Below are 12,547 nucleotides of genomic sequence, written 5' to 3'. Positions count from 1 at the left end.
GTGGTGACCACTGGGGCGTTGGCAGATGGACTCAAAGTCATGGGAAGTTGGGAGAAGTCTGGTTGGTGTTCTAGTAGCCAGTTCCCACCAGTCAGATTGTGCTCGTTGGACACTGTTCTTTATTACTTCAGCTATAGGTTGTAAATATTATCTTTGGAGCCCTAGGAGTGGTGGGGCAGTAGTGCCGCTTTAAGGCTCAGTGTGATTTTGCTACTAATAATAGAATTTTGTCCTAAACTGAACTTATGGGGGTTGATGTGATGGCAAAGAAATTTGGGGGAAGGATCTTTTAGGGATTATGTGCCTTGTCTTCGGCAGTGATGATGTCTTGCTCCAAATGAACAGTTTCCTCTCTGGGCTCTGCCCTCTGCGTGGGCTCCTCTTGTAAGGATGCCGGCTGGAAGGTACTCGGGAAGCCCCCAGACTGAGCTCCAGGTTCTCTGGTCCTCCTCCAGGGGACTGCGGCTGTGGTCCCACGCCGAGGCTGCCCGCTTCGCCCTGATGCAAATGAAAGGTGAATTACTTTCAGCTTTGCGTTTGTTTTTTTCTTTTTATAAAATATAGTTGATTATAATGTTGTGCTAATTTCTGCTATATAGCAAAGTGTATATGCATTCTTTTCTTATGTTCCTTTCCGTTATGGTTTATCCCAAGAGGTTGGATATAGTTCCCTGTGCTCCACAGTAGGACGTCATTGTCCTTACATTCAGCCTTGCGGTTTGTTTTCGAGTTGAAACCAGGATTAGCTGACCCTGGAGGCTGTTTTAAGCAAATGTCTTCATGTGTTCTTCTTATCTTGATGTTTGTCACTAAAGTGTTGTGAAAGTTATGTTCCTCCCTGGCCTTCATGTCAAAGATCTGGCATCCCCACAGCTGATCCCTGAAGCCCCACAAGATGTCATTAGCTTAGAACTCCATCTGCTTGGATCAGAATGAACCAGTTCTCTCGCTGCTGCTCTACCACAGCCCTCCCACCTCTTCCTTCCTTCCTAGGTGAGCTCTCTGAGATGCCACCCCTAAGCTTTGGGTTTTTTTTTTTTTTTTTAACAACCAGTTCTAACTTGCATATTGAATTTGAGCCTGCCTTTTCGGAACAAATGATGGCCATAGACTCGTAGAGCAGCCGACGTTGGAATTGTGTTCCTCTCTCTACACTTTTCCTGATGGCCTTCTACTTTCTTTCCCTGCCCTGTTGGCTCAAGGATGCGGAGAGTAACAGTGATTGAATAGCTGTGGGTTATCACCTGTGATGACCACTTGGGTGGAACCACTAAAGTTACAGAAGCACTTTAATATCTTTTAACTTCTTTAATCCTCACAGCTCCTGTTTTACTCATGAGAAAGTAGGAGACTTCCAGGGGTTGTACAATATCCCCAGGTCACAAGCTTGTGGCCTCAAATCCAGTGTTGCTTTGACTCTGAAATGCTTCTTAAAGGACAGAAGGGAAGGGCTGTCTGGTCTACCTCCTCACTGCCTCTCCAGCCTTGGAAACTACCACTGGCTACATGGGGATCCAGATACCTGGAGCTTAAGTAAGGAGTATGGGTTACTGTACCCCAGGCTGACTGTATCTGCTGGCAGAAGCATTAAATGGAGTGAAATTAGGTTTTATGGTACCAAATCAAATGAGGTAATACATGTAAAAGAACTTTGAGGAGTTCCCATTGTAGCTCAGTGGGTTAAGAACCCAAGTGGTATCCATGAGGACTCAGATTCAATCCCTAGCCTCGCTCAGTGGGTTAAGGGTCCGGCATTGCCATAAGCTATGGTGTAGGTCACAGATGTAGCTCGGATCTGGCGTTGCTGTGGCTGTGATGGAGGCTGGCAGCTGCAGCTTTATTTCGATCCCGAGCCTGCTAACTTCCGTATGCTGCAGGTGCAGCCCTTGGAGGGAAAAAAAAACTTTGTAGCACTATTCCAGTGCCCTGTGTTCTGGCCTGGGGATCTAGCTACTTTTTATAGGATTTATAGGATTTAACATTTAACATGGGTTTTTTTTGTTTGTTTGTTTTTTGCTTTTTAGGGCTGTACCTGCAGCATATGAAGGTTCCCAGGCTAGGGGTCGAATCAGAGCTACAGCTGCTGGCCTACACCACAGCTCACAGCAGCACCAGATCTGTAACCCCCGAGTGAGGTGTGGCCAGGGGTTGAACCCGGGTCCTCGTGGATACTAGTTGGATTTGTTTCCACTGCACCACAACAGGAACTCTTGTGCTTTTTAAAACCAACATTGGGAGTTCCCGTCGTGGCGCAGTGGTTAAGGAATCCGACCAGGAACCATGAGGTTGCAGCTTCGATCCCTGGCCTTGCTTAGTGGGTTAAGGATCCAGCGTTACTGTGAGCTGTGGCATAGGTTGCAGACGCGGCCGCGTTGCTGTGGCTCTGGCGTAGGCTGGTGGCTACAGCTCCGATTGGATCCCTAGCCTGGGAATCTCCATATGCCACAAGAGTGGCCCAAGAAACGGCAAAAAGACAAACAAACAAACAAACAAAAAACCAACACTGTAAAATTCCATTAGAGCATTTTATTTTGCTCAGCACAGCATGCATGGTCCCCGTTGGCTTCCCACAAGACGAAAGCTTACCTGCTATCTCCTCTCCCTTTCCTGGCAGCGCCCCATCGTCTCCATCTGCTGGGGACACCGGGACTCTCGGCTGCTGATGGCGTCAGGACCGGCCCTGTATGTGGTACGTGTGGAGCACCGGGTGTCCAGCCTGCAGCTGCTCTGCCAGCAGGCCATTGCCAGCGCCCTGCGAGAGGACAAGGACGTCAGCAAGCTGACCCTGCCCCCCCGCCTTTGCGCCTACCTCTCCACTGCCTTCATCCCCACCATCAAGGTAAAGCTTTTCCTCCTCCTTGCTGCCCCTGCTGGCCACCCCCGAGGGGCTCACCTGAAGGAGGGCAGAGCTGGGAGACAGGCCAGACGCCCCCCCCCCCACCGCCGCCCCGGGCAGGAGCCAAATTCTGTGTGGTCCCCAGTGAGTGTCCAAGGGGGCCCTGCCCCGGGCGATGGATGTGGGCTTTCTCATGGCAAGGGAGTGCGATTGCTGTGCAGCCTGATGATCGCCTGTCCGTTAGTCCGCACTTGCAGACGGACTTGCACGTGTTCCAAGAAGTCAAGGAACTCGCTCCATCGCCAGTTACTGGGGTGGTCAGGGTGGAACCCGTTAGGCTTCCCTGCCACTGTAGCAAGGAAGGGCGGCCCCCGTCCAGCACGGCTGTCCTCATCCCCTGTGCTGCCTGTAACCCAGACACTCGTCTGTTTTCAGTGGCAGCGTGTGGAATGGTGGAATGTAGCCACCAGAGGCTGTTCAAGGGTGGGTCTCCCCTTAACCTCGGGCCCTCTGCACCGTAGGTTCTTTTCCATATTCTCATTTTTGTTTTCTGTCTTTGCTTCTAAGGATCAGATTGGTTTATTGGTTACTTTTTTCCTAAAACATTTAGGATCTGATTTTTTTTTTTTCAAGTTGGTTTACAATCTTGATTCTGCCAGTCAGTGGTGATTCTCAATTGTGACTGCACATTAAAATCACCAGAGAACGGAGTTCCCGTCGTGGCGCAGTGGCTAACGAATCAGACTAGGAACCTTGAGGTTGCGGGTTCGGTCCCTGCCCTTGCTCAGTGGGTTAAGGATCCGGCGTTGCCGTGAGCTGTGGTGTAGGTTGCAGACGCGGCTCGGATCCCGCGTTGCTGTGGCTCTGGTGTAGGCCGGTGGCTGCAGCTCTGATTCGACCCCTGGCCTGGGAACCTCCATATGCCGAGGGAGTGGCCCAAAGAAATAGCAAAAAGACAAAAATAAAATAAAATAAGATAAAATCACCGGAGAAGTTTTTAGAAAATCCACATGCCTAGGCCCCCTCCCCAGAGACTCCCGTTTCATGGTCCAAGGTGGGAGGATCCTGGCATAGGTATTTTTTAAAAGCTCCCAGGAGGAGTTCCTGTCATGGCTCAGTGAGAATGAATCTGAATAGCTTTGATGAGGACATAGGTTCGATCCCTGGCCTCGCTCAGTGGGTTAAGGATCCCGTGTGGCTGTGGCTGTGCCTGTGGTGTAGGCCAGCAGCTGCAGCTCTGATTTGAGCCCTAGCCTGGGAACCTCCGTATGCCACGGGTGCTGCCCTAAAAAGGGAAAGCAAAAAAAAGGAGGTGCTGACATGCACCCAGAGCTGCAGTCACCGTTTGGCACCCCGTAGTTCACCCTCCCCGAGCCGCAGCCAGTGCAGAGTCCTCAGTGACGTCCACGCTCTTCCTCCCCGTCCCACCTCCAGCCCCCGATTCCAGACCCCAACAACATGCGAGACTTTGTCAGCTACCCGTCAGCCGGCAGCGAGCGCCTGCACTGCACCATGAAGCGCACGGAGGACGACCCGGAGGTGGGCGGCCCCTGCTACACCCTCTACCTGGAGCACCTGGGCGGGCTCGTGCCCATCCTCAAGGGGCGGCGCATCAGCAAGCTGCGGCCCGAGTTCGTCATCATGGACCCGCGGACCGATGGCAGAGCAGGTGCGGAGCAGGTGGGCGCCGGCCCGAGGCACTGGAGGCCTGGCGGCCGCGGCTACAGAGCAGCCCGTCCGCAGATCCGGGCGGGAGTGATGGCCATTCATGAAGCGGGAGCCGTGTGGGCTGGCGAGCAGCATTCTAGAAGCGGCTCCATTTCCAGAATCCCACAGACGTGTGCTTTCTGATGGGCTTTTACAGCGTTTCGTTCAGCTCCGTGTGGGCCATGGGTAGCAGCGGCGTGGGCTGCAGATCGGGGTGCTGCTCCTCTGCCACTTCTTTCTCAAGTGTTCCCTCAGGGCCTGGTGTCCTTGCAGACATTGGGGGGCAGTACTGAGGAACTGGCCCTGCCTCCCAGAGTGAGTGGTAGATTGAGAACTCTCGGACCTGGCGCCGAGTCCCCCGCCCCCCCTAGGATCTGCCTCTGCTCCTGCCCACCTGCCATCCACAGCCCCACCCCCACCCAGAAGCACCTCCTGCCTGCAGGGATGCTGGCTTGGTGGACCACCCTCCTTCCAGAAACTTCTGGGCTGGTCTTCTTGGCGCAGGGGGCATGTCTAGTTACCCTCCGCATGCTTCTCTCCGGGAGCCTCCAGATGGAAGGGCCCCTGTCTGACCTCTGCCCCTTCTGTCTTGCGGCAGGACCAGAGTCATCTTAGTGTCACAGTGCACTTCCTGGCTGTGGCCTCAGTTGATCCGCCTCTCTCTGTTTTTCTTCACTCAGCCTCGGGGGCACCATTCTGCCATCGCCGTTACTATGTAACATTGAAGGCGGCGAGACTTGGTCTGCGGCTCATGGGACGAGCTAGTGCCCAGAGCAGAGAGTGCAGGTGGCAGGAGGCAGATAGGAGGGGAGGGAGACGTGGGCAGCCCTTGAGGGACGGGAAGGCAGGGCCCTTGGCTGGAAGGAAAGTGTGTTTCAGGGGCCGGGAGAGAAAAGGCCACTGGCGTGAGCAGTAGCTGGAGGCGGGGAGTCGGGGGCTGGGCCTGGACAGGTGCCCCAGCTCCGAGGTCCCTCATGATCAGAAAGCCTGTGCTTGGATGACACCTCGAGGGGACCCAGGGGAAGGGCTTGCTTTTGCTCCCGGGTATATAAACTCCCCACTGCCCCACAGCACAGAAGTAGCGGGGGTGGAGCCTGGGGCACTGAGGCCATGGCCCCGAGACTGTGCCCGCTGCCAGCCCAAGCCAGCTGGCTGGACACCTCCCTGCAGCTCACATTTATCACTGGTGCCAGAGCAGACTGGCTCAGTCGCCAGGCCCCCCAGCTCCCTGACCCCGTTCTGTGGGGAAGGAGGTGTTTTTGTAGCTGGAAGAGTGTAAACGTTGTGAAGTAGAGCAGCTCAGCCAAGGAAGGGCGTTTGGCGCCTGCTGCACGTGGTCCTTGAGTCTCCTGCAGCTGTGGACTCACGCCCGGGTGTCTGCTTTCAAGGAGTTCATAACCCATTTGAACAGTAAGACAACACTTGAAAAGTTTATTTAAGAAGTCAAGATTTAAGTTCATTAAGACAAAAATAGAAGATATGTCTCAGGCAGAATATGACTAATTGCCACCTGAATGGTGAATGTAGCAGGTGCAGAGAGGACAAGGTCCCTGACTTGAAGCCAGGAATTCTCATCGTGAGAAGCAGATTAACTCTTTCAAGCCTCCAGCTCATGGTTTCTCAGATGTGCTCCCTGGGCCTCCTTCTTGAAGGTCACCTGGGATGGGTATTTCACTAGGGTTTGGAGTTCCCATTGTAGTGCAGCAGAAACGAATCTGCCTAGGAACCATGGGGTTGCTGGTTCAATCCCTGGCCTCGTTCAGTGGGTTAAGGATCCAGCATTGCTATGAGCTGTGGTGTAGGTCGCAGATGCGGCTTGGATCCTGCATTGCTGTGGCTGTGGTGTAGGCTGGCAGCTGTAGCTCCAATTGGACCCCTAGCCTGGGAACCTCCCTGTGTTGTGGGTGTGGCCCTAAAAAGCAAAAATAAGTAAATAAATAAATACGGTTTGCTAGGCCTACCCCTTAGATTAATTCAGCAGGTCAGGGCCAGGCCTGGAAACCTGCAATGTAGCTGGTGCCCAGGTAATTGTTATGTTCTGAAGTTTGTGATCCACTGTTATAGATGTTCTCCAAACAACTTAAATATGTTCATAAAAATTACCAGTGTGGGAGTTCCTGGTGGCTCAGTGGGTTAAAGACCTGGCATTGTCACTGCTATGGCTCTGGTTACTGCTGTGGCACAGGTTCCATCCCTGGCCTGCGAACTCTGCATGCCACAGGCACAGCCAAAATAAAATTTAAAAAAGATTTACGAATGTGTGTTTTTATAATAGTGTAAGTCCCAATAACTTTTTTTTAGCAAAAACCCACCAGTTTTTGAAAGGAATCCTTAGAGCTTGCTATAGACTGAATTGTTTCCCCTGAAATTTCACCTGTTAAAGCCCTACCCCAGTGTTACTGTATTTGGAGGTAGGGCCTTTGGAGGGTGATTAACACTGTCCCGCGGGTGGGGCCTAATCCACAGGATCGCTGGCCGTGGAAGAAAACGAGGAGGGCTTGCTCCCCGCACGTGCACACACCAGGGAAAGCCCGTGCGAGCACAGGGCAAGGAGCTGTGCATCTGCAGGCCCGAGACACAAAGACACCCTGCACTTGGGCCTTCTCAGCCCCCAGTGCTGCCCAAGCCAGTCCGCACCCTCTGTCTTTCCTTCTGTGTGTGTGTGTGTTTCTCTGGTACACCCTCACTGGTACAGATTTTAGTTCTGAGAAGCGGGGTGCCACTCTAACAGACACCTACAGATGAGGGAGCGGCTTTGGCCCTGGGTCCGGGGGGGAGGCAGGAGTTCTGAGGTACACATTAGACACACGGGAGGAAGTGAGGCCATTTCTAGCAGCGCCTTGGGCAGAAATGAGAGTGACCTTGTTACGAAGTGGCAACGAACTTGGCTGAACTGTTTGTTCCCAGTGTTGTGTGGAGGATAAAACTGGCAAGCCAGCCACGCTGGATACTTGCTCCAGGAGACTCCCACGTGGTTTTGAGGGAGCAGCTCAGTTCCTGCCGCTGCTTTACGGTGAGAGGCGGAAGGAGAGGACGCGTGAAGGAGGGTGGGGAGGCGCAGAGGACCCAGAGCTCGGAGGCGCGCCAAGTCCTCAGCTCGTCCACGCAGCACGAGCTGGAGCAAAGCGGTCGGGCTGCTTGGATTTGACAGGATGCCACTTGCGGGAATGAACACACGCTGTTCTTCGTGAGGGAAGATGACCCCCACAGCGGTTGAGAGGTCATCGGGCCACTGCCGCAGCCCAGCAGACCCACGGAGGTGGCACTGGAGGACAGGGTACTGAACCGAAGGGGATTCATCTCGAGCCTAAAGACCTACCGCATACCCCTTACCGGGCTTTGGGCTTGCTAAAGGCCCGTCACCTTGCCTTCTTCCCTTTTCCTTCTCTCTGGAAGGAATGGGATGGGGATTCCTACCCCACGCCTGTCCCACAGCTGTATTTTAGATGCAAATGCTTGTCTGGTTTCACTGGTTGCCAGCTGGAAAGGAATGTCGCGTTTCACCCATGTGCAGTTTAGGTGATGTTACGTGAGACGCTGGACTTGAGATGAGTGTGCTGATGCTGGCATGAGCTCATTGGACTTTGGGGGCAGTTGGGATGGGATGGGGGTCTTTTGTGTGGGGACTGGCCTGAGCCGAGGTGGGGTGCACTGGATGGGACTCGGAGATGGGCTTTTAGGAGGTGATTGAGGTTCAGCAAGGCTGCGAGGATGGGGTCCTAATCCCGCAGGACTGCTGGCCTCGTAAGAAGAGGAGAAGGCGCGCGTGCATGCTCTGTCTCCCGCCCCCGCCCCCACACGCTGCGGGAGGCTGGAGAGGACACCGCGAGAAGGCGGCCGTCTGCAGGACAGCAGGGCCTCTCACCTGACCCTGACCCTGCCGGCCCCTTGGTCTTGGACCTCCAGCCTCCCGAACAGAGAGAACGGATTTCTGTCTTCGAAGCCCATGTCCGATATTTTTGTCCTAAGCTTCTTACCATAGAGACTTTTGCTGTGAGAGATGAAATAGACAGTTGACAGTTTGGTTTCAGCTGGTTGAAACGCACTAGGATCTCTTCCAGTTAGCCACGTTGCTGATGGCGTTTGGGGGCTGACAGATGACGATGATTGGCCCCGAGAGCTGGCTTCTTATTTTGAAACACACTGCCCTGGAGGAGGAGGAGGAGGAGGAGGCCGAGGGCCTCAGGGGCGCAGAGTGCAACCCCATTTCTCATAGACCTTTGCAGCATCTCTGAATGAACACGTGACAACATGCCAAGAACACAAATGACAGTGTCGGGCTTGCCCAACGTAAAACAAAGCTCAGCCACACAGTGCATCTTGTATTTAGAAACCGATCTCTCCCTCCGTGAAGGAAGACATTTCAGCAAAAGAAAAAGTGCAGTGTCAAGTGAGACAAACCAGCACACAGAACAGTGTGTAACACTCTGAACGACGTACTGGAAGGCAAGTGTTCAGATACAACCTACGAAATAAATCAAATAAGCTATTCACTCAGGATTTCTGTAAATCTGTACATATCTTAGATGTTTTGAGATATATTTCACAGTAGTCTTTTTAATTGTGTTTTTCATTGCTCGTGTTTCATTATGTCCTTTCTAATGCCTCTTTTTTTTACTTTTTTTAAATTTTTTTCATTTTTGTATTACTCAAATGAATTTATCACATCTGTAGTTGTATAATGATCATAACAATCTGATTTCACAGGATTTCCATCCCACAGCCCAAGCACATCCCCTCACCCCCCAAACTGTCTCCTCCGGAGACCATAATTTTTCAATGTCTGTGAGTCAGCATCTGTTCTGCAAAGAAGTTCCGTCTGTCCTTTTTTCAGATTCCACATGTCAGTGAAAGCATTTGATAATGGTGTCTCCTTGTATGGCTGACTTCACTTAGCATGATGGTTTCTAGGTCCATCCATGTTGCTAAAAGTGCTGGTATTTCGTTCTTTTTAATGGCTGAGTAACATTCCATTGTGTATATGAACCACATCTTCTTGATTCACTCCTCTGTCGATGGACATTTAGGTTGTTTCCATGTCTTGGCTATTGCAAATAGTGCTGCAGTGAACACCGGAGTGCATGTGTCTTTGCGAGTCGTGGTTTCCTCTGGATAGATGCCCAGGAGTGGGATTGCTGGATCATATGGTAGTTCTATTTTCAGTTTTCTGAGGAATCTCCATACTGCTTTCCACAGTGGTTGCACCAATTTACAGTCCCACCAACAGTGTACGAGGGTTCCTTTTTCTCCACACCCTCTCCAGCACTTCTTATTTGTAGACTTTTGGATGATGGCCATTCTGGCTGGTGTGAGGTGGTACCTCATCGTGGTTTTGATTTGCATTTCTGTAATAATGAGTGACGCTGAACATCTTTTCATGTGTTTCTCGGCCGTCTGTATGTCTTCTTTGGAGAACTGTCTGTTTAGATCTTCTGCCCATCTTTGGATGGGGTTGTTTGTTTTTTTGGTATGGAGCTGCAGAAGTTGTTTATAAAGTTTGGAGATGAATCCCTTGTCAGTCGATTGATTCACTTGCAAAGAGCTTCTCCCATTCTGTGGGGTGTCTTTCTGTGTTGTTTAGGGTTTCCTTTGCTGTGCGGAAACTTTGAAGTTTGAATAGGTCCCATTTGTTTGTTTTTCTTTTTATTGTCAACACTCTGATAGGTGGATCTGAGAAGATGTTGCTGTCGTTTATGTCAGAGAGTGTTTGGCCTATGTTTTCCTCTAGGAGTCTGATAGTGTCTGGTCTTACATCTAGGTCTTTAATCCATTTGGAGTTTATTTTTGTGTATGGTGTGAGGGAGTGTTCTAATTTCATTCTTTGCCATGTGGCCGTCCAGTTTTCCCAGCACCACTTATTGAACAAGCTGTCCTTTCTCCATTGTATAGTCTTGCTTCCTTTTGTCATAGATCAGTTGGCTGTAAGTGCATGGGTTTAATTCTGGGCTTTCTATCCTGTTCCACTGATCTATATGTCTGTCTTTGTGCCCGTACCATGCAGTTTTGACGACTGTTGCTCTGTAGCATGGTCTGAAGTCCAGGGGCCTGATTCCTCCAGCTCCATTTTTCTTTTTCAGGATGTCTTTGGCTATTCTGGGTCTTTTGTACTTCCAAACAAACTTTAAGGTATTTTGTTCAAGTTCTGTGAAAAATGTCCTTGGTAATTTGATAGGGATTGCATTGAACCTGTAGATTGCCTTGGGTAGTTTAGTCATTTTGATAATATTTAATCTTCCAATCCACGAGCATGGTATATCTTTCCATCTCTTTGTGTCTTCTTTGATTTCTTTCATCAGTGGCTTGTAGTTTTCAGAGTACAGGTCTTTTGTTTCTTTAGGTAGGTGCACTCCTAGGTATTTTATTCTTTTGGATGCGATGGTAAACGGGATTGCTTCCCTAATTTCCTTTTCTGCTTTTTCATTGTTAGTCTGTAGAGACGCTGTCGATTTCTGTGTATCGATTTTGTATCCTGCAACTTTGCCAAATTCGTGGATAAGCTCTAACAGTTTTCTGGTAGTCTTTAGGATTCTCTAGGTGTAGTATCATGTCATCTGCAAATAGCGATAGTTTTACTTCTTCCTTTCCAATTTGGATTCCTTTTATTTCTTTTACGTCTCTGATTGCTGTGGCTAGGACTTCCAGAACTATCTTGAAGAGTAGTGGCGAGAGCGGACAGCCTTGCCTTGTTCCTGATCTCAGCGGGAATTCTTTCAGCTTTTCACCATTGAGAAGGATGTTCGCTGTGGGTTCGTCATATATGGCCTTTATCATGTTGAGGCAGGTTCCCGTTATGCCCACTTTCTGAAGGGTTTTTATCAGAAATGGGTGTTGGATTTTGTCAAAGGCTTTTTCCGCATCTATTGAGAGGATCATATGGTTTTTATTCTTCAGTTTGTGAATGTGGTGTGTCACACTGATGGATTTGCGGATACTGAAGAACCCTTGCATCCCTGGGATAAATCCCAGTTGATGATGATGTCCAATCCTTTTAATGTATTGTTGGATGCGGTTTGCTAGTATTTTGTTGAGGATTTTTGCATCGATGTTCATCAGTGATATGGGCCTGTAGTTTTCTTTTTGTGTGGAGTCTTTGTCTGGTTTTGGTGCCAGGGTGACGGTGGCCTCATAGAATGAGTTTGGGAGTATCCCTTCCTCTGCAATTTTTTGAAATAGTTTCAGAAGGAGAGGTGTTAGCGCTTCTCTAAATGTTTGATAGAATTCGCCTGTGAAGCCATCTGGTCCTGGACTTTTGTTTGTTGGAAGTTTTTTAACCACAGTTTCAATTTCAGTTCTTGTGATGGGTCCATTCGTCTTTTCTATTTCATCTTGGTTTAGTCTTGGAAGATGGTACTTTTCTAAGAATTTGTCCATTTCTTCTAGGTTTTCCATTTTATTGGCATGTAGTTGCATATAGTAGTCTCTTATGATCCTTTGTATTTCTGTGGTGTCCGTTGTTACGTCTCCTTTTTCATTTCTAATTTTACTGATTAGAGTCCTCTCTCTTTTTTGCTTGATAAGTCTGGCTAGGGGTTTATCAATTTTGTTGATCTTTTCAAAGAACCAGCTTTTCGTTTCATTGATCTCTTCTATGGTTTTCTTTGTTTCTGTTTCATTGATTTCTGCTCTGATCTTTATGATTTCTTTCCTCCTACTAACTTTAGGTCTTGTCTGTTCTTCTCTCTCGAGCTGCTAGAGATGTAAAGTCAGCTTGTTTATTTGGGCTTTTTCTTGTTTCCTGAGGTGGGCTTGTATTGCTATAAACTTTCCTCTTAGAATGGCTTTTGCTGCATCCCATAGGTTTTGGAGTGTCATATCTTCGTTGTCATTTGCTGCTAGGTATTTTTTAATTTGCTCTTTGATTTCTTCAGTGATCCATTGGTTGTTTAGTAGCATGTTGTTGAGTCTAATGCCTTTTTTTATTTTTCAGTAATTTGTTTTTTATAGCAAAATTATACACTGGTTGGGGAGACAGACAATAAAGTAGTTATGAATGTTTGTTCCCCC

The 12,547-nt window shown here is 49.6% G+C and overlaps 1 protein-coding gene across 1 annotated transcript in view; it reads left to right on the top strand.

The window, feature by feature from the left end:
• The window catches only part of TULP4 (TUB like protein 4), a 239,609-nt gene that overhangs the window by 207,835 nt on the left and 19,227 nt on the right, over positions 1-12,547 (top strand). Inside the window, exons 9-10 of the mRNA XM_047769838.1 lie at positions 2,615-2,839; positions 4,271-4,505. Of these exons, the coding sequence (XP_047625794.1) occupies positions 2,615-2,839; positions 4,271-4,505 (460 nt within the window). The remainder of the gene's footprint in view (positions 1-2,614; positions 2,840-4,270; positions 4,506-12,547) is intronic.

The sequence above is a fragment of the Phacochoerus africanus genome, chromosome 2 (genome assembly GCF_016906955.1).
Source record: "Phacochoerus africanus isolate WHEZ1 chromosome 2, ROS_Pafr_v1, whole genome shotgun sequence".
Taxonomy (NCBI): Eukaryota; Metazoa; Chordata; class Mammalia; order Artiodactyla; family Suidae; genus Phacochoerus; species Phacochoerus africanus.
The sequence above is the reverse complement of the archived record's forward strand: the minus strand, read 5'-3'. Positions and strand labels throughout refer to the sequence as shown.